At 49.5% G+C, this 21,884-nt stretch overlaps 2 protein-coding genes across 3 annotated transcripts in view; both read right to left on the bottom strand.

The window, feature by feature from the left end:
- Nucleotides 1-286: 286 nt before the first annotated feature.
- Nucleotides 287-7,203, bottom strand: SLC35B1 (solute carrier family 35 member B1). The gene is made up of 9 exons (XM_008153724.3): nt 6,772-7,203; nt 5,948-6,051; nt 5,224-5,354; nt 4,904-4,934; nt 4,175-4,332; nt 2,917-3,043; nt 2,058-2,164; nt 1,736-1,889; nt 287-526 (listed from the first exon to the last, which is right to left on the bottom strand). The coding sequence occupies exons 1-9, from the start codon at nt 6,975-6,977 to the stop codon at nt 474-476; spliced, it is 1,071 nt and encodes a 356-aa protein (XP_008151946.1). The 5' UTR covers nt 6,978-7,203; the 3' UTR covers nt 287-473.
- Nucleotides 7,204-9,267: 2,064 nt separating this feature from the next.
- Nucleotides 9,268-21,884, bottom strand: part of FAM117A (family with sequence similarity 117 member A) — a 40,517-nt gene continuing 27,900 nt past the window's right edge. For both annotated transcript variants that reach the window (XM_008153723.3, XM_028128682.2), the window contains exons 3-8: nt 17,764-17,859; nt 16,192-16,302; nt 15,614-15,748; nt 14,296-14,497; nt 13,077-13,227; nt 9,268-10,508 (exon numbers count right to left, since the gene is read on the bottom strand). In XM_008153723.3, the coding sequence (XP_008151945.1) occupies nt 10,208-10,508; nt 13,077-13,227; nt 14,296-14,497; nt 15,614-15,748; nt 16,192-16,302; nt 17,764-17,859 (996 nt within the window). In that variant the 3' untranslated portion in view covers nt 9,268-10,207. The remainder of the gene's footprint in view (nt 10,509-13,076; nt 13,228-14,295; nt 14,498-15,613; nt 15,749-16,191; nt 16,303-17,763; nt 17,860-21,884) is intronic.

Below are 21,884 nucleotides of genomic sequence, written 5' to 3'. Positions count from 1 at the left end.
GGATGGAGGATGCAAATCTATTAAAGTTCCTCCCTATAGTGGTTAGGCTCTTGAAGGAATTAGCCACCCAACCAGGTAACCACACCTGAGAGGAAGCAGCTTGGGGAATGGGCATAAAGGTCTGCCTCTTCCCTCTCTCTCTCTCTCTCTTTTTTTTTTTTTTGAAGAGCTTTGCCTACAATACTTGTTTCAGAAGCAATCTTAATAATAAAAGGGTAACATGCCCCTCTTTCTCTTTGTGTTAGGCTGTGCTCCAGGTCATCAAGAACAGAAACTGCCAACTCTGTCTTGTTAAAATCCAAGTGCTTTTTTTTTTTTCTCTCCAGAATATGTGATTTTGCTTCCTTTAAAAAAAAAAACACAAAAAAACAGACAAACCCAGTCGTTTATCCCTATTGTGTCCATTTTCCTAAGAGATATCACTATTTGAAATAATAACTTAAATATTCCTGCGGTGGAGGTAGTCTCTCTTCCTAGTGGGATGTCTTCTTGGCTCCTTTCCCAAACTTGGCATCGAGACCGAGACCTGTGGAAAGGGAGAAAATGGGCTGAGAATTATGGGGGAAAAGAAAACGTACCAATGACTTGGGGGGGGGGGGGGGGGGGGAGTTCAGCCTTGATTCTCCAAAATTGGGGCTTTAAATAAAACTAGTTTCCAAACATGGGTTTTATAAAGCTCCCTTGGAGAAAAGAGAATGGCATCAAATGAAAAAAAAAATCACCAAGACACAGGTAATTACACACACACGTGTGTGTGTGTGTGTGTGCGTGTGTGTGTGTGTGTGTGTATTACAGCAAGACTGAAAGGAACAGTCAAAATTTCTAAGCTCATTCTCTCAACTCACCCACAGGAATCATAAAATACAGAATAAATATAATAATTTTACCCTGTTCAGTTTCTGGGGAAACCTGAGTCACTGGAAGGAAATCACTAAAATTAAATGCTTACTAGAAAGGCTGGATTAAAAAAAGTTTCCTTACAACCCAGGAATTCTACTTCTGGATATTTATCCAAAGAAAATGAGAACACTAATTCAAAAGAACGTACGTTCATTGCAAGGTTATTTACAATAGCCAAGACATGGAAACAACGTAGGTGTCCATCAGTAGATGAGTGGATAAAGAAAATGTGATACACACACACACACACACACACACACAATGGAATGTTAGTAATAAAAAAAGAATGAAATCTTGCTATTTGCAACAACATGGATGGACCTAGAGGGTGTTATGCTAAGTGAAACAAGTCGGACAGAGAAAGACAAATAATGTATGATTTCACTTATATGTGAAATCTAAAAAAACCAAACCAAACAAACAAATAAAAAGACTCATAGAACCAAATAAACTGATGGTAAACAAAGGGCGGGGGGGGAGAGGGACAGAGGATGAGTGAAAAAAGTAAAGGGGAATAAGATGTACCAACTTCCAGTTATAAAATAAGCCAGAGATGTAGTGTACAGCATAGGGAATACAGGCAATAATATTGCAATAACTTGGCATGATGACAGAGTTATTAGACTTATTGTGGTGATCACATCATCAAGTATAAAAATGTCGAATCACAACTGAAATGAATACACTATTGTATGCCAACTATAATTTAAAATTTTTAAGTTTTCTATAAAATAACTAAATAAATTTCATAATTACACAAGTACATTTTGGAGAGGAAAAATAAAGCTCTGTCTCTCTGTATGGCCCAGAGATGCCTGCTCTGCATGGAACTTACCCAAGAACACAAGCACAGTGCCCACCCACTGCATGGAGCTGATGGGGTTGGCAAAGAGGATCACAGAGGCCAAAATGGTGAAGAACTTCCGAGTTGTAGTGATGATAGAGCAGGTCAAGGGACCAAAATACACAACCGTCATGAAGATGAAGCTCTAGAGAAAGACAGAAAAAAGGGGGGGGGGGGGTCAGGTTGGTTCTTGGGTATCTACCAGAAGGTCTGAAGTCTGAAATAGGATATCAGAGTTAATCTTGCCACCCCTCCTCTCCCAGCCAGACCAGTCTCTTAGGGAAGCCAAGCCACCCCCGCTCAAAGCACTCACCTGACCCAGGGCACTGGTTAGGCCAAAGAGCAGGATGTTATAGATGATGGCAGGGTACCTTTCAGCAAAGCTCAAGAACTCCCAGAGCTCGCCAGTGAACAGGATTGCTAGGGAGAAACGTCAAAAGGTGAAGGGTGCATCCTGTGTGCCCATACCCTTGCATACACCTGCATAAGGCCCACTAAAGTACTCTGAAAGAGGATAGGATGTGGGAAATGCATGGAGTGAGCTTTTATCTGCCCATCAGGCATCCTTTTTCTATTTTTCTGACTAGAGAAACTAACTAAAGGCTCTTCCTAAAAAGGCTTGATAATTAACTAGTTACTTCTGCCAAAAGTGGTTGAAAGCAGAGATCCTCAGATGTTGTGGAGATACTGATCCACACATCCCTAGTTCAAGGCAGCCCCAAGCACTGGTCACTGCCAGACATCAGCAGCCTCCTCTGTTATACTATAAAAAAATATTTACTCTCTCCACGTGCCCAGATTTGGAAAAGATTATGAAGTACTGATCTAAAAGCAAATACATCCATTTTCAAACTATATTCAACATACACCACATGCCAATGTCTCACCTCCCTTAGAAGAGGACGAGTTCCCAAGGCACCCCTTGTCCTACCGCTGTGTGTCCTCCCATGTTACTTAGCACAGGGTGCCCCGGCTGAGCCAGGAACGAGTAGCGAGCCGAGCGTGCGGTGAAGGTTTACCCAGGACAATTCTCGGGGGCTTGGACAGAGGGCACCTTAGAGTCAAGGTAGGACTTTGGCTTGGGCAAAGTGAGCACCTGTCATTTGAGCTAGAGATCAACTAGAGTCTGCCCTCTGGTGATACCCAGAAAGAACAGCAGAACGGCTCCTTACCAGCTCCCAGCAGCAATGTCGACCAAAGGTTAATGTTCAACATCATGTGGTTGGAGCCCGTTTGGTAATGAGCCCGCATGTGGTCCTGGGAAACACCTGTCAGTCCATCCAGGGTCAGAGATAGTAACTGGAAAAGAAAGGTTGTACTTTGCGGCGAGACGGCCAACAGTGCCCCTCCCTGACCCAGGACACAGGACTCTCACCTTTCTGAGACTCCTCAGAAAGCTGTTGCCTTAAGACAGAGTCCTCAGAACAAAATGCTGCCATTTGGTCATGGGTGGAGGATGGGGAGAGACCATGTAAGCTCCCTTGTCCCCCAGGCACTGGAATGACAGGCTATCTGAGCCATATGGTTGTAATGTAATCAGGACAGGGCAGGAAGCCTACCACTTTCTGACACACTGCTATGGAGCCTGGCGTGCAAGGACGGAGGACAGGTTGTGGTGAGCCACATACATTCTTCCATTAACGCTAGAGAGAGAAAATCTATTCCCAGCACATTAGCCTGCTGGCATGGAAGATAGCACTTGAGAGACTGGATTCTGTGGTCACACAGCCTGGATTAGAAATCTGAGCAATGTTAGCCACTAACTGCCACTTAGTAGCCATGTGATCATGGGCAAGTAACTTAACCTGTTTCAGTTTCTTCATCTGTAAAATGAAGATAATACTATTTATGTTATGAGGTTATTGTTGTAAAAATTAATCAATTAGTATGTAAAACACCTGAAACAGTGCCTATATACAGTAAGCAATAGCTATTATAGTATTACTAGAGGCCCGATGCACGAAATTCGTGCAAGAGTAGGCCTTCCTTCCCCCGGCTGCTGGCAGCCAGCACAGGCTTCCCTCTGGCACCCAGAAGGTCGTTGGGCTGTCTGGTCTAATTAGCATATTATACTTTTATTATTAATAGATTTTTAACTCTGGCTTCAGGTTTCTCAGAAAGCCAGTGAGAGACATACTACTCCTTCACTCTTTGTTCTCAGATCTCTGTAAAGTCACACGAGCATTTAGACATAAGCCTCAGTGTCATCCTTTTCCCAGGAGAGCTGAGCTGCAGTTAAATATTTCAGGCTCCCTACTATGGCCTTAGCAAAGCCAGGGGTCATGTAGCAAGAGACGAAGACCAAAAATGGGGGCAAGGAACACCACCACCTCTCTCAAGACCTGTAACGGGCCTTTTGCCTGCCTCGGTGGGGTTTTTCCTTGGTTAAGATGACTGAAAAAGGCCGCCTTTCCCACCAGGAACACATACCAGGAGCAGCTCTCCATAGCCAATTGTGTGTTCTTCCATCCCAACTACTTTCTTGGGTTTGTACATGAAAAGGGCCACTCCAGCCACAATCAGCAACACACACAGGTACTTGGCCATTGGGTACTTCTTCTTCAAGAGGGTCACTCCAAGGAGCATGACTACAGGGAAGAAAGAGAATGGAAAGTTCAGGAACCCGCAGACATTGATAAGCCCAACATTCTCCTCCTAGGAGCCAAGAAAAGATTCATGGGAGAAAAGTATGTCCGTGAAGGAAGGCCTACAGAGGATAAGAGGAGGGTGTGGTATGAGGTTGGCACCTAGATAGAGATGACTGAGCAAAGGGTTGAACACAGAGTCTAAGGCAGGGAAAAGGTAGATAACCAAGATGAAAGGTCCAGGAAGGAACAGGGCAAAGGTGGGTGCAGTGAGGAAGAGTGAAAAGTTGAGACAAAGTAACTGATGGTCAAAATGGAAGTTAGGGTGACAATGGAAACACATGGGACACCAAAATGACTGACCACATGAAGCCTCTAGCTCCCAGCTCATGTATATCCAACACCAAAGGTACTGACACAGATGAAGGATGGCAGGGGGAGGGATGGAGGGAAGTCCTGGAGATAGCTATAATGGATGATGAAGGCTGTAGAGGCTCAGAGCTCCAGCAGAGAAGGTGAGGGTTTATTATAAGAAGAGAGGATGGAAGATGGGAGACCATCTTCTTCTCCTTACCTGGAATTGGTTTGCAGGATTTACCAAGGACCTGAAATTAAATTCAGCAGATAATTTCTGAGCATCTGTGATTTGCCAGGTACTATGCTAAGTGCTGCATTAAGATGAGTAAGTGTGGGCCTGCATCAGAGACTGCAGCCTCAAAAAAGCAGCCCTCTGGAGGCCAACCCACCACCGCTAAACCTCAGATCTATGGCTCTTTGCACTCTAAATTCCTCAAACATCCTTTCTTTTTATTTAAGTCACAGACCTGAGGGAAAAATCCTTAGTCCTTTTCAAATAACTTCTGATCCAACCCTCATCCCATCCTGAGGTTTCACCTGAGTTGGGTAGTTGACAAACTGTAGTGCTGAGTTGCTGGAGACCATGGCACCCAGATAGGAGATAGAACAGGCAGCATAGAGCCAACTCCGAGTACGATCCACCCTGGCAGTGTCAAAAAACTGGATCACTGGGAGAAGACAAAAAAGAAAACAGGCAAGAAAAACTTGGTGGGCCTAGAATGGACCACTGAGCAAAAGTTGAAGCCACATGGGAAAAAAAACCTGTCTGTCAAATAAAATAAGTACAAGCTATTTCTGTCCTCTTGCACTGGGAAATACCTGTAGATTATCCAACTCTCCAATCCCACCTAAGCCTAACACAAGACCTCAGGCAGGGCAGAGGTGGGGCACTGAATCATTCCGTTCAAGGGACTAGTTAGCCTGCTGTTAGCCCCCAGGGAACAGGGAGAAAGCTCAAAACATGCTTGAAGTTGACACATAAAGGAAAACCAAAGGACAAAGAAAAATTAAGTATTCTCAATGGGCACCTGAAATACAGAGGACCCATTCTCTGCCCATTTGACTCAGTTGGTCTAATGTAAGGAGACAGGGTTTTACTCCATTCCAAAGCCATGAGTTTTATAGACTCAACAGAAAGGCCATGTAAGTGCTAAGGGGGGAGGGAGATCTTGAGAGTTAGACCTTAAGAACTGGATCACTGCCTAAAGTCCCGGATACAAAGGGGAGGGGGCACATAACAGAATACTATCTAGGTACTCACAGATTTTGGCAAACACGGCATTGATCACACATTGGATGAAGACCAAAGTTAAGGCAAAAGTGAACGTCTCCTGCTTGGCTCCCTCCCCATACTTTCCTCTTGTTCTAGAAATGAAATGCACGAAAAAGAACGGGGAGGAATCAGTGTATTTCCTTCAGTGTCATCTCGTATGTCCAGAGGCACTTTAAACTTTGAAATTATCTTGCCTCGCTGGAGGTAGGGAGAGTTTGGTAAGGATCACCGGGCTCATTTACAGAAGGGGCCCACCTTATTGGGTTTAGAAATTAGACATCCCAGCCTGCTAATCCTGTAGCCTAGGACAAGAATGTCCTTAAAGGATGGAGTTAGAAGAAACGTAGAAAATTAGATGGTGAAACGAGGTACCCCAGGCTGCAGAAGGGATTTGGGCTACAGCAGCAAGACCCGAGGGCGAAAGAGTCAGCTGTCTGCAAGCATCTAGGAGTTCCAAAGAGGAACCGGCACAGGTCACGAAAACCTGGTGGGGGTGGGGGTGGGGGTGGTGCTGGGGGTGTGGGTGGAAGTAAGTCCCAGCCTGTAAAACCCAAGCCCTTAGAACCAATAGGGGGGAAAGGAATCAAGGGAAGAACAATCACCAGGTCCCCAGAATCCAAACACCAACTTTCGCATTTTGGAAACCTGGGGCGGCTGAGCGGCGCTGCACAGGTATTGGGGTGCTGGAAGGGCGGGCGGGCGAGAGGGAACAGCCGGGGCAGGGGCGTGAAGACCGCGAACCCCGCCACAGGCTGCGGGGAGGCGGCAGGATAGCGGGGGGTGTCTGCCTCCCCACCCGGGGGCCCGCTCACATCTTTTCCTGCAGGATCCCATAGTAGAAGTAGCAGACAAAGACGCCGAGGAAGCAGAGCGGCAGCCGCAGCCGGTCGGGCACCAGGGAGTTGCTAGCGGCCATGAGACGCCCAGAAGACCCCACTGGAGACCCGCTCACAGCCGGCAGCGGCAGCGGCGGCGACAGCTCCAGCCGGACATCGCCGACCGGCGACAGGGGCCTCATAGGAGCTGCATGCGACCGCCGCGCAGCAGGGCCCAACAGCCACCGCCACAACTGCCAGCTCAGGGCTGCCGAGGGGGAAACTCCTCAGAACCCAGAAACCACTTCCAAGGAAAGGAAAAGCACCCCGGGATCTTGGTCTCGTCTCTAGTGGGCAGTGGGGGGCAGCTGCCCCGAGGTGAATGTCTTGCCCTCGAGATTTTCCAATCAGGCAACTCCGAGGACAACTACAACCCCGAGCTCAACGGGAAGACCTACGAGTTATGCGGGCGTGGAGTGATGATGTAGAAGGATGTGGAGGTCACCGATTGGCTGTGCCGTGTAAAGACTGACAGGTGGGCGGGGAGAAGGCGGTGCGGGCGGCTGGGCAAATCGAAGAGTCTTTTTCCCGGCCGGCCGTCGGGCTTCTACGGGGTCCTAACGCCATGAAATGCTTAGTGGAGCGTTAGCGCCCCCTAGCCGCTGCCCAGCGTCTACCCCCACTCTACCAGAAGAATGTTCAAGGCCCGGCTTAGGTCAGCGATCCTCCTCCTACCGCACTTCACTAGGCAAACCGAGGGCGGCAGGGCTTTTGTCCCCTCTCTCAAAGGCAGGGCAACCTACGTATGTCACCTAATTTCGTGCCACAGCTTTCTGCCTGTAAACGGGATAATTACTGAAAGCACCCTGTCCCCTCTTGACTGTAGTGAGGATCAAATGAGCTGAGGTTTGTGGAAGTGTTTTATAAATTGTAAAGTGTGCAGTGCGAAAGTATTAATTACTCTTTCTCAATCCCAATCTTATTTCCTCACAACCTGGAGGTGGAAATGGAAGCTGTTGAAGTAAATTTTCTCTGGGGTCTTACAACTTACCAACAATGGAGCAAACCCTCCCTCCGCCCTCCCGATTCTTTCCTATTAATGAGCTCCTTGCTGGAGCTCCTCCCTTATCCAAGTGTGGGGCATCCACCTGCTGGCACCAAGAACCAGGGCAAGACTGACCCCAGGTCTTTCCACTCCCCACCCCCAACTCCCACTTCATTGCACTCTGGGCTATCTGGGCTCCTTCTCCCCGTGTAGCAGCCGGCTCCTTTGGCACAGCCTCGGGCAAAGGAAGGAAACTCGGGGCAGCACCACACCCATCACTCCCAGGCCTGGCTGACTAATCAGGCTTTAGGGAATAGGCCAAATATCTTTCAGGGGGAGGGGTAAGAGAGGGAAGATGGGGTCTGTCCTCAATCCTTTCTCTCCTTCATTTTAGTGGGGGAGGAGAGACCTCCATACGTTAGCCCTTGCACTGTGTCTATCCACTGAGTCAGTGATTGCAGGGCACGGAGCAGCAGCTGGGAGAGTGACCTGGGTTGTAGTTCCTAGCTCTGCCTCTTCACCAGCTGGGATTTCAAACAATTCCCTTGCCCGCCCAATCGTTTCCTCACCTGAAATGAATGGGGATGGAATGAATAACAAGTGGGGCAGTGCTGTGGTTAGAAGCAGGGGCACTGGATTCAAATGATCTGGTTCCCAATCCCAGCATTGTCTCTTTGTCTTTGGGGTAAACGTATTCAGTCTTTCTGCCCTTCCCTCAGGAGTACAGTGGGATTTATCACATTTCTCTCATTGAGTTGTTTTAATATTTAAATGATATTTTATGCAAGCACATCAATGACATTTTATGCAAGCGTTATCTGATGTTTACCAAGTTGGGATAGGAGTTTGTCTTGAGGTCTTTCAGATAGATGTAATTGTAGTTATTATAACTGCCCTTGGGGTAGTCAACTTTTCATCCATACATTGGGGATTAGTGTCTTTTGTGAAAATGTTTTGAAAATTGCAAAACACCATCAGAATGTTGGGATGGTTGTTTCCATTTCTCCAAAAAGCCTAAGAGCTCTTACAGGTGTGGCACTATTAATAGCTGAGAGGCAGCAGAAGGATAAGAAATTTCTTCTACTAGTCAAGGAGCACCCACAACGTCAGATTGTCTTCCATTGGTCACCCTAACTTCCTCTCTGAAACCCACCCTCCCAAGGTAGCTTTCCAGACTCAGTCAAGAAAAGTATGACTCCTTCGCCAAACCTCCACCACACTCTTCATTCTGGACCGTCTTTCCATGGATCCACTGTTGATTCATCCATGTAAAGAATCCAAGCCTGGTGGCGTGAGGACAGGGACTCTGTTCATTGACATCATTATGTGTTAAGGCTCCTCTTAAAGACAAGGATGAAGTAATCAATAAAATACCCTCAATTTCCATCTCTCCCTTTTCGCCTCCCCCCCCCCCACACACACACCCCATATTGAACAGAACCTCAAACTGCTGGGTATACTTATTTATTTGGTCTATTAACACCAAGATCTGCAAAAAAAACCAACAAAACAACAACTTCTAAACACAGGATAAGAAAACTTGAACATTAACATTCTTCAATTCTGTGAAGCTCTGCAGTACGGAAAATATACAAACTTCAAACAGCTGCAAAAATAGTGTCTTTGGGAGAAAATAGAGTTTCTACATCGATACAAGAAAAATAGGCATTTTTCTAATCCAACCCAGTCCTGGGGCAGGTGGAGGGTATAGAGTCCCCACCTGCCACCTGGAGGAATGCCAGCTCTTCCTTCCTCCCCCTACCCACCTGGGGCTGGGCAGGTTGAGCTGCTGCTTAAGACAATCTTAGGATGAAAGTGAGATGAAAACGCCACTTGGGAAAACGCTAAGGTCCCCTCTCTGCCAGCAGCTGGATTGGTCAAGTGTTATGGCCCGTTAGGGCTGCTTTGGTCAGCTCTTCCAATGAGAGGGAAGCATGGGATGGAGGCTGAGAAGATGTGGGTATCTATCTCTTCCCGTCTCCTCTTCTATGTCTATGGAGGAGAGGGGAGGAAATCTGTGGTGTCCCCTCTACCCTGATCATGGCCAGCTTGCTTCATGACAAGGACAAGGGTCCCAAATACAGTCCTTTGGACTCACACCCAAGGGCAGGGGGCCCAAGACCCTCTGGGTGAGTTTTCCACCAAGTAAGAGAGGTGGCAAGAACACAGGTATGATCTGTGAGCTGCCCAGCTGCTAGTGGAGAAGGCAGGTCCCCTCCCACTAGGAGGGACAGCGTCCATCAGAAAGAGGACCCAGGGCTTTGACACAATAAATGAAAGTGCTCGAAGGCCGAGAGGGAAGGGCTCCTTTATCCCCCACCTCAGGGGCGCTAGGGAGGGGCCTGCCACCAAGGCACTGGTCTCCGTGGTGAAGGGGTGGGGTGGCCCTCAGACCACCAGGGAGCTGTGGAAAAGCACGGGCTCTTCTGAGGGCGGGGTGTGCTGCCATGGCTCGAATGGCAGCGAGGAGGCCTTGGAGGCCTCTGGATCCTTCCGAGGCGGTGGCCTGGGGCTGGCGGGAGGGAGAGGGGACCCTGGGCTTGAGGGGCAGTTTCGGAAAATGAAGCCCATGCTGGGGAAGAGGGGCTTCATCAGGCTGACAGGGCAGAAGGCCGAGCCGGTCGGGTTGAAATGGACTTTGTTCTTGTCGGGACAGGAAGTCAGGAAGGCCACATCAGGACCTGGAGACCTGGAGGATGGAGAAAGAAACACACAGATATACACATGTGTACACACACACACGCATGCACACACATGCATGCACACTTGGAGCAAAAAAGAAACCACCAGCGTCCAGGGAATAGAGAAGCTGGGTCTTTGTTAAAACAGGATGGTAACTTGACCAAAAAATAGAAAGGGTACTGAGCAACAGCCAGTCTTTGGGATCCTTGGCTCTTGTGTTTTAGAAATATGGCTGAACAACAGGAAATGGAAACAAGAGGGATTAAAGCTAGACAGGAAGGAGAAATTCCTGACAATCTGATTCTAGAAGAGACTAAGGGATCTTTTAATTTGGGAGATTTCATCAGTAAAACCATGTTTTGGGGGCAGACCCCTTGACTGAAAGCAGAGATCCAGGCAAATGACTTTCTAAGACTTTTTACAGTCTAAAGCAGGGTTTCTTGGCCTCAGCACTATTGATATTTTGGGCTGGATAATCACTGGTTGTGATGTCAATGGCATCCCTGGACCCTACCCACTAGGTGCCAGTAGCACCTGACCCCCTCCCTCCAGGCTGTGACAACCGAAAATGTCTCCTGACGTTGCCGAATGTCCTGTGGGAGTAAAAAGTGTCCTCCACTGAAATCTCCTGGCCTAAAGACTCTCACTCTTGAGCACAGTGGGAAGGTGTGATTTTTAGAATATGTGCTAGGAGGGAAAGATAGCAACCATTGTGGGAAAGGCCAGACCCCATCGGAGCTCTAGGTTCTAACTCATCATGTGGTCGTAGCCTGAACTGTCTCACCTTTAACGAGGAAAGAATCATCCGTTCCCTTCTGATCATGTAGGGGAAATGGGAGGGTAAAAGGAGGTTAGGTTGGAGAGTTCTAGAATAAGGAATCCTTATGATAAAAAAAAAGGAAGTGTATAACCATGTTTTGAAGTTTAAACAGCCCAAGAAGCTGCTGGTTGTGAGGATCCTGAATGAAGATGAATGTGTAAGAAGATGGGGGAAGCTCTGTTGCCAGTGGTTCCTATCAACTACCTTTTCCTTGAAGTAGAGTATGTACAGAAAAAGGCACTTGGTGTAGAGCCTGATAAGTTGGTTACTACTTTAGGTGTAAATTCTAAGAATTCCAAACCCCGGAAGAAGAGTGGAATGGGCAGGAGAGGGAATGTACTCGGGGTTCGCTGATGCATGCGGGGAAGGTGACCCAGAGACCAAGCAACGTGTGAGGGACAATGAGGGCAACCAGCATGACCCTGAACAGCTTGATTCCCTCCCTGGGAAATCCAGGCCATCTCACAGGGTCAGCAGCTAGATAGGAAGAGGGAAATGTGGCAAAAGAAGCACTAAATACAAGAACTTCCCAATAGGAAAGTTGACACAATGAAGAGACCCCAACGAGCTGAGAATTTCCATCCCGGGGTAGCTTAGAAAGGAAGTGATGGATTAGCACCTTTCTCAAAGGGTTGACACGGGCAGGAATCTAGATGAGATGACTTTAAGACCTCTTCCAACATTGAGTCTACAAAAGACTCAAGCAAGCAACTGCCCAATTTCCACAAGCAATCCGATGTTGTAATTACTCAGCTATAGCGTGGACTAGGGAAGGGCACAAAAATCCAGAGTCTGCTACACAATCTGGCCTCTTCCCTCCAATTCACCCAGAGACTCAGGGTTCTGGAGAGAAACCAGGCAACAGTGATGCGAGAAACACCCCAGTTGGCTATGGTTTTCTCCTTAACTCCTACTCCGGGTTATATATGTACCTCCTGCTACTACCCTGGGCCGGCCTCTCCCTTACCTGAGATGCAAATGGAGTCCTCAAGGCCACAAACCCTGTCCCAGCTAAATGTCCACTCATACACTGTGACCAAACTTCCTGACTGCCATGGAAACCACAGCGTCCATGGTGAATCTGCCTTGATGAATATTAAAGCTGGTGGGGGGAGGGGGAGTGAAATGAGTTCTTAGGGTGCCTATCACAGGGGGCTGGCTGTGTGGACATGTGGAAGGGTCAGCTCTCAATTCTCTCTGCTAATGGAAGAATGGCTTCTGAACTGTCCAATCAGGTTTGGGAAGATTCCATAGGCCTTACTTGCAAAGACGGGAAATTTCTGTCTGGACATTCTTGACACTTGAACCTGCAGGGTGAAGACTTGACTCAGAAGCAACTAGAAAGCTTCAGTGGGGACAAGACACTTCTCATCTCTGCCTGAAGAGAACTACTAATATATCCTCTCTCTCTCTCTGATTATGGTCTAGCAAATTCTCACACCTTCCCCAGGGATGGGAAAAAAATAGCAGAAACAAAGGGTTTAGTTTCAGAGCTCTTTCCTTTCCAGCTCCTGCTGCGCTTGTGGCTGGCATGTGGGCAGAGAGAAGGTTTCTATGGAGATAATGATAAGCAAAAATTTGGTGCTCAGAGTAGGTAATGTCAACAAGTTTGATCATGGAAAATCTGCAGTACCAATAATCTAAAGTTGACAGCACCTCTAGGATGAGAAAGAGTCCAAGATGGAAGCAGGGCCTAGCCGGTGGGACAACACAGGGCTAGCCCCCCATCCCTGCCCCTCCCGCTAATGTACTCACGTGGCCTCTTCAAACACACGCACTCTCTCACAGCCTTCCGGAGGCTCCCGTTTGAAGACGTAGCTGTGATTGGGCCGAGGGGAGGAGGCAAACGCAAGGACTGGAGATGGGCTGCCGTCTTCAAGGAAGGCCGGGTGGCCTGGAGGGGAGGCTGCAAACAGAGCAAGGCTGAGTCCGGTGGCGCTGAAGGAAAGATCTCCACCGCCCTTCGCTCAGGCCCGGGTGTGAAGGGAAGGGGCTGAAGACACAGTGAGGTGGGGGCAGGGGTCATGCTAATCCAGGCTGTTTTTCTATACTCTACCTTAAAAGATCTTTGAGGCAGCTTACAAAAATATGTATCTTGTTACACAGGATAAAAACAATGCAGTTGAATTGACAGAAAAGTCAGGTCTAAGACCAACTGTATATTCCAGGAGATGAACGGCGATTGGAACTCTAAGCCTCGGACTTAAAGGAATCCTAATTTCTGACTCTCTCTCTTCCTTCTTCCAAGACTGCACTGCCCTGCCTGCCAACATACCATAGCTTCTTCCTCTCCACAGCCTTGAAAATCTATCCCTTCTTCCAGGAAGAGCTCTTGTACTGACTCAGAGAAGCAATCTTTACTCAACCCCACTCATGGGATAAAATTCTTCTTGCTTTTCACACAGCGAATGTACTTTGCCTAGCTTGCAAATATTGACTTTATCTGTATTTATCTCACATTTATTCCTTATTACTCTGTGCTCTGTTTACCTCTGTGTGTTGTTAGGTCCTGCCCTTGGCCAGCCTCCCTCCTGGGGCTGCTGTGAGAATCAAATGAGGCGATGCAGGCAATGGTGCTTTATAAAGTAAGGATCATTGCTACCAGGAGGAAGGACTGGTATCTTGTCCTGTTCGTGATGCGGCCAGGGCACAGCGGAAAGTAGAGATTTGGGGTCAGAGAGTTTGGGTTTCCATCTGGGTCGAACCAGGGCACGTTCTCTTATTTTATATCATTTACAACCCCCTTGAGACCTACTGCTGGTAATGGGTACAGTGGACACCTGAACAGACTCGAGGGCTTTCAAGCCAAATATGGGGATGGAGGGAGTGCTTCTTTGGATTCCAGTGAGGATTAAATAAAAGTATAGGTGCAGGGACTTTATGTAAATTACAAATCCGAATCGATATCAAGGACCATTGTTATGACTAGTATAATGTATGGAATAAAGATGACTCACAAAGATATACTGCTTACCTTTGTCGTTGGGGATGGATGCCAGGTCCTCGACAGCACCCCGATGTTCCTCGCGGCTGGTCTGGCCAGAAGGCTGGGGGGATGCCAGGGGCATGGAGGGAGAGCTGGAGAGGTTGCCAGGCTCCAGGAGCAGGAGGGGGAGATCACAGCTGCCACTCTGGGGGGGAGCTGGGGCGCGGTGCCCATCAGGAATATCGAGGATCTGCCGGGGAAAGGGTGGGTGATGACTCTGTCCTGGCTCTTCAGGACTACAGAGCTGTGGGGAGCCTTGGGGTCCTCCCTTGGCCCTTGTTTCCATCCTCTATTCATAACACACAGCGACAACAGGACGCCATTTCCTCAAGTCACTGATTTCCGACTCCCCCAGCCCCATCTAAGGGAAAACCCCTGCTGTTTCTCCCCCAGCATTTCCTTCTCTTCCCTGGTGGCACTTGCAGCCAAGTTATAATTGCCTATTTATCTGAATGGTTTCTCAATGTGTCACCCCTATCGGGCTGTAAGCCTGAGGGCAGGGGCCTTCTATGTGCCAGCCACCAGGACACTGTGACCGCTGTAGGCCACTACAGGACGAGTATGCAAAACATCATCACGCACTAAACACCCCTGCCCCCTTTCACATTCAGTGGCACTTTGTACCCACAGCTCACCAAATTGTGCGCGTGTGTTTGGGTGGGTATAAAATTCTACATATATGCCAACTTAAAATCACCCAGCAAGTAAATCGTAAACTGAGGAGTGTGCCCACTGGAATTATATTAATACTGCCCAACTGGCACTCCCCAATTGTACTGTGTCAGTATAAAAATGTGCCTGAGACTTCAGGAAAGGTAGCAAATAATTCTGCCTGGGAGTGGGGTGGGAAGAAGGCCACACGGGGGCACTGGGCAGGAAGGGTGAGTATCTGTCATCAGGTAGAGATGGGGGAGGGAAGTGGTAACGCAGGCAATGGGTGGCTTTCACTGGGCACAGGGGTGACGGCAGCGGTGCCAAGTATGCGGGAAGTGAGCTGGTGCTTGGCTGAAGAACAACGTCTCGCTCATTCCTCCCTCTGGGACCTTCCTCTGCCAGCTCCTGCTCCTCCTGTCGACCTACCACCACAAAGCCGTCCCGTTCCACCCACGCAGCTCTGCTGTCCCTGTGGTTAAGTCCATTTGAGTCTAATCAACTCAATCCGTGTTTCTTCCGCAGGCTGGTGTCTGCATGTTACTCTGCTGTGCGGCCATAGCCTGTGAGCCCCGAAGAGCAAGAGTCCCAGCCCCGGCGCCCAGACTCAGCAAGACGCCACCTGTCAATGCATCCAGGGTGCAGCCTCACTCACCCGCAGCAGCTCCTCTTCACCCTGCTCCTTCACGAACACCTCCTCCAGCTCCTGGTTGAGCCCTTCCAGGCTCCTGTGCAGGCAGGGGCTGAGTCGAAGGACAGGGGACCCTGAGGGGAAGCTGGGAGGGGACGCCTGAGGAGGAAGCACACGAAGCACTCACTGAAATCCACCAAGCCCGACAGTTACCAGCTCTGGCTGGGGGTGATGGTCATGTCTACACAGCAAAACCAAGTGAGTAAAGGAGGATCTGGGCACAGTTACTGGTTGCAATAGGTCCAGTCAGTGGGGTTTTCTCCAGAAGTCAGCGCTTTGAGAGGTCTGGGGTACACTTTTAACGGCTGCAGGAGCATCGTGGCCTCAGTTGCACAGGGGATGAGGGTGGAGGAGAGAGAAATTCAGACCAGTAGGAAGCTCTTCTAATGTCATTCACCAAGTCCAAGTTTGCACTAAAGCTTTACCTGGGCACCCACGGGGCCACAGGACATGTGGTGTGGTAGGGCTCAGGTGTTGCCCACATGTTGGGGGGAGTGTGCCATAGAGGACGACAAAGGGGAGAGAGTGGGGAGGTGACAAACCCTCAGAGTTCCCCGCACAGCATGGTCTCCTTGGAGTGGGGAGCCCCGCTCCTTCTCTTTCCCACTGCGGCTCAGCTTTGTCCTCTGCAGCTGCTGCTTCAACTTGGTAATCTGGGGGCCCAGAGAGAGGGAGAGGGAAGGCAGGTGAGGCAAAGCAGAAGTGCACTGGGTCCCGCCCCCAGCAGTGGCTCCTGCCAGAGGCCCATGAAAATGCCTAAAAGGGAGATGGCAGTTCATCTTCCATCTCAAGCCACCTCCGTGGTGTTCAAAACTCTGATGATGGGTTCATCGGGCAAGCTGGGAGCCTTGTCAACTGGATTACTTGATATTTTTAATTACCATGTATTGCATAGATGGATCAGTTGCCAAAAAATTTAAAAATACACTACACTCAAACCGTTTTTGTCTTTCATAGATTCTGAAGGCATGGAATACTACTCTATTAATAGAAATGGGAAATGATGTTTTTTAATTCACTCCCCAAAGTACATTCACAGCTATCTCAAAGGCCCCGGGACCAGGAAGGATGGAAGGATTTCCCCCCACTTTAGAGCAGACTGCACTGAGCGAGGAGCAAGCTCTCCAGAGGGAATATCAGATTTTGTCCTGACTTCCATTTCCTGTAACAATTATGGATTATCATCAACAATTTTGAATATTATCCCTGTCACATTTGGGATTCTATACCTACTTGCCTCAGCTGGCAAATGCTCAGAAGCTGAGCTATTTAAATACGGGCCTAAATTAAATGGAATTTGGAGGGTAGATTTGCTGCCCACAGCCACGCAATATGACTACTGCCAAAAAGAAAGTGCTTTCAGATTTGCTATTGGGGATCATTCAACCATGACTCCATGCTTAGTGTAAATAACTTGCTTACTCTGATAATTACAAACGTTAAATACTTTGCATTTTCCACTAGCCTTAAACACTTCATATTTTTTCTGTTTTTGCAACCAAGAAGGCAGAAGTGACTCCCACACAAAAGAGTCAAGGGTGACCCTGGCAAGCTGGGCCGTTAGGGGCGGCCCCACGGCGTGGCGGACACAACTGGGTTGGGAGCCCTGGAATTGCAGTCTATGGCTTTCTCTAGTCAACCTCGATGACTGGAACCCTCCTGAGAGAAAAGGAGGGCCAGGAAAAGTGCTTGGAAACAATAACTATTTTTTTCTTCTTTTAAACTAAGGCTGGATGAATAGTAAGTACTACATGGGGTGGGGGCTTTTCAGTTCCCAGGAAGGCACTCCCTATCTTCCTCCAGCCTCTGAACCGCTTATCTGGATCCAACCTCAAAGCACAGAGAGAACAATGGTGGCTCCCACCCTGTGCCTGGCTGCTGACGGGCACCAGCAGCCACTGGCCAAGCCCCTGCTGGCAGGAGGGTCTTGGCTCCAAAGGCCTGGCCACCAGGCGGCTGGGAGGCAGCTGCAAAGGAGTCATCCCATGAGGAAAAGACCAGGTCAAGGCAAGTGAGACAGGAAGTGTGAGTCCACCTTGGAGCAGGTGCACCCACGGTGCCGGGGGTGGACAAGAGGCAGCTACTCCAGCCAGGAGGTCAAAGGGGACAGTTACCTCTTTGCGGTGGTCTGTGCTACCCCAGGACGCCGAGCGCTTGTGCGTGCAGGAGCTGCTCCGCTCTCCTTCAAGCTCTTGCCAGGACAGGGGCGTCTGCAGGGAGAAGAACCGTGAATGGAGCAGCTTCTCAGGTGGGCTCGGGGGAAGCAGACACACAGTCTCCTGGACAGAGGCAGCGGCCTCTGCTCTCTCATCTGCTCCACAACCTCCTCGATGCTGTCAGTCTGTTATCCTTCCAGGCTTCTCCACCCGACTCCCTCTTTCCCCATCACCTTCCTCCTGATGAGCCAGCAAGGCCTGCCTGCTCTCTATTCTCTACGACTTTTACACATGGCTGACAGGCCCAGTTCTCGGTGCTCCCCAACAGTGAGCTCAAGCATTGCCCGCCCTGTCCCCACCAGCTCCAAAGAGCACGGGCTCAGGGACCCACTGGCATCCTCTCTTCTCATACCCTCCATGTGCCCAGCACAGGCCCAGGTTCCTGGGAACCTAATGAAAGCAAGTTATTAGACAGGAAGCATTAATTGGAAAAGCAGAAAAAAGGTCAGCAGAGATCCCCCTCCCTCCATCCCTCCCTCCCTGACAGAAGCAGGAGACGTCTGTGCGGTGCGGTGCCTCAGGCTTGTTCCGTGAGTTTCCCCTGCACATAGAGTAAGTGCTAGGAGCCCTCCTGAATGCCCAGGGATGGGACATTTTCAGAAAGGAGGGAGCCAGAATTCTGAATTCAGCCCTGACTCCTGACCGCTCTTGGCTTTGTCACAGCTCCTTCTCCTGGGCCCTGCGCTGCTCCTCGTGAGAACAGGGCTGTCAGTCTGCTGGCCTCCCTCCTCTGCTGCACAGAAGACAGATTTGGCCCAAGTTGGAGGCAGGGGGAGTGTGTAGACCCACTTCCTGAGCCCCAAGCCGAGGGAGGAAGCTGTTGGCTCTAAGCACGAGGCAGGAGGACAAGATCCCTCCCCACCACCAACATCCCTATTTCCATTCCAAGGGAGGGGCCCAAGGGGGAATGCGCCAGTGGAACCAGTTCCTCTCTAAGTTCTTTGCATAAGCTGCCAAAACCATGAGGGCCTGGGAACCGTCTCCTACAACAGATCTGCTGACCTCCCCGGAGAGGTTGCAGCAAACAGAAGGGGGAGGAAAAGAGAGAGAAACCCAACAACTCAACACCCAACAGCTGCTAAGAAGAGCTCAGCAGGGACAGTCTGAGCAGGGCTGTGGGAGCAGCCTGTCCTGTGACAGCTGCCGGGGAGGGGCCCCGGGGCAGGGGCTCCTGGGTTCTACCTTCTCCCAGCTGCCCACCCATCAGAACCTTGGCTGGGCTGAAACAACAGCCAGGGTGAGACAACTGCCTACTTCCCTTCCCTGAGGCTAGCACCACGGGGAGACTCTCAGAGACCCATTCCCCCCCAGGCCCCTCCTTTAGGAAAAAGGCAGGCAGCACATCCTTCTGGCCCAGACCCCAAAGCCCTAGAGGTGAAGCTGGCTGACAGTCGATGGAAAGCAAGCAGCTGTCTACTCCCAAATGCCTACATCTCTCTAAACCAGAGTTGGCAGACGGAACCTCAGAAATGGCTGCCGCATAGATTGAAAAGTGAGGAGGAAGTCCACTCCCCCCTCAGCCCCCTCGGCCCAGCGGGTGCATGAACTCTCCTCCATGCAGGGCTCCAAAGCCAACCTCATAGGTGACTGGCTCTGCTAATCGAAGTGCTGAGTCTCGCACTAGCCTGTTGTCCCTGGAAAGGTGGCAGAGGCTATGGAGGAGGGATGACAAAGGCGAAGGTGATGAGCCCACTGCCCCTCCTCCAGGAAGATGCTGTATTCACAGGGGGGTGGGGAGAGGTAAAAACAGCCACATTCAGGCTGCCTCCGGTTCCACTAACATCTCTGGCAAACTCTTCAACTGCCTTCTTTCTTCTGAAACATGTGAGGGGGTGGAAGGAGAAATGTGGGCTCACGCTGGAGTTGAGAAAGGATGTGAAAATTCACGGCAGCGAGGATCATCTCCTCTCTCAATCTGCTTTACTTCCCTGCGCTCTGCTCTGCAATGTCTTCCAGCAACTATTGCCTACTCTGTGTAAACTGTGCTACCAAGGCCATCGCTTTGCCTCAACACCCCACCCCGGCCGTAGATAGCACGTAGAGCCCCTCCATCCCATGGGCTCTCCTCTCCATATTTGGTTCTGTCCTACCCAGGCAAACCAATCCCGCTCCTTTTTCTTATTCTTTTTTTTTTAAAAAAAATATATTTTATTGATTTTTTTACAGAGAGGAAGGGAGAGGGATAGAGAGTCAGAAACATCGATCAGCTGCCTCCTGCACATCCCCCACCGGGGATGTGCCCGCAACCAAGGCACATGCCCTTGACTGGAATCGAACCTGGGACCCTTCAGTCCGCAGGCCGATGCTCTATCCACTGAGCCAAACCGGTTTCGGCCCGCTCCTTTTTCTTATTCATGCATTCAACAAATAGCTACTCAATGCAAACTGTGCCAGGCAGTGTCCCAGGTGCTGGGGACACTACGATGCACAAACCAACAAAAATCCTCTTCCCCCTCGAGTCTATGTTCTAGTTGGGGACACAGTCTCAACAATGACAAGTACTAAAGAGAATAGTACACCAAAAAGGGGGCTGGGGATGCTGGGATGCAGGGGGGGTGATGGGGAGACAGACATGATTTTAAATGTCCAGAAGTCTTCAATAAAAAGGTAATGTCTGAAGAAAAGCATGAAGGAGATGAGGGAGTGAGCCAGTAAGAGTGATCTAGGCGGAGGGAATAGCAAGTGCAAAGGCCCTGAAGCCGGAGCAAGCCTGATGTGTTGAGGATGAAGAGGAGGCTGGAGCAGAGTGAGCCAGGGGCACAGCAGTAGGAGGTCAATAGATGTGACAGGCCCTAGCTGGTCTGGCTCAATGGATAGAGCATTGGCCTGCAAACTGAAGGGTCCCAGGTTCGATTCTGGCCAAGGGCACATGCCTGGGTTGCGGGCTCAATCCCCAGTAGGGGGCATGCAGAAGGCAGCCAATCAATGATTCTCTCTCATCATTGATGTTTCTATCTCTCTCTCCCTCTCCCTTCCTCTCTAAAATCAATAAAATATATTTAAAAGAAAAAAAAATAGATGTGACAGATTGAAAAATGGTCCCCCAAAGTATCAGGTCCTAATCCCTGGAACCTGTAAATGTTACTTTAGGTAGTCAAGTTTTTGCAGATATGATTAAGTTAAGGTGGAAATATTATCTTGGGTTATCCAGGTGGGCCTTAAATGCCATTACAAGTGTCCTTATGAGAGACAGTGGGAGATTAGACACACACAGAAGAAAAGACGATGTGACATGGAGGCAGAAATTGGAGTGATGTGGCCACAAGCCAAAAAATGCTGGCAGCCACCAGGAGCTGGCAGCTTCTGAAGATGCAAGGAACGGATCTCCCGGAGAGCCTCTAGAGAAAGTGTAGCCCTGCCAACACCTTGATCTTGGCCCAGTGAAATGGACTTTGGACTTCCGGCCTCCAGAATTGTGAGAGAATAAATTTTTGTTGTTTTAAGTCACTAAGTTTGAAGTAATTTGTTACAGCAGCTTTGGGTACCTATACATAGGTTATGCTGTGTTTGAAGCTATTTACATGCTGGCCTTGAGAGTTCTCATAGCAGGCATGTGCACAAGTATGGTCTTTGGTGCCTCCTACTGAACTGGGAGCGTCAAGAGTGGGAACCATGCCCTGCCCCTTATTTTCAGTGCCCCTGGGTGCACAAGCCCCTCTTCCTCTCGGTCTCACCACAGAGGTCTCCTTGGAGCAGAGAGAAGTCACGGCTATTGAAGGCTACCCTTCAAAGAGCAACCCTCTATGGCACAACAGGAGCCAAGCCATGCTGCGTGACAGCACTGTAAGTAGTCGTTCCAGATGACCCTTTGGAAGCAGGGTGGAGCTTGAGCTCAGCAGGCCAAAGTCATGTTGGTCAAAGGGACTCATGCACTGGAACAGATTTGTTTGAACACCCTGGCCCAGGGGGAGCAGCTGAAGGAAAAGCAGGGCTATTTACCAGCCATGTGTGGCATCAGCCAACTGTGCAGATGATGCTCGGATTATGCAAAACTGAATGTGGGTTAGAGCAAGGAAGCC

This window comes from Eptesicus fuscus, chromosome 20, assembly GCF_027574615.1.
Source record: "Eptesicus fuscus isolate TK198812 chromosome 20, DD_ASM_mEF_20220401, whole genome shotgun sequence".
NCBI lineage: Eukaryota > Metazoa > Chordata > Mammalia > Chiroptera > Vespertilionidae > Eptesicus > Eptesicus fuscus.
This window is presented reverse-complemented; position numbering and strand designations above follow the sequence as displayed.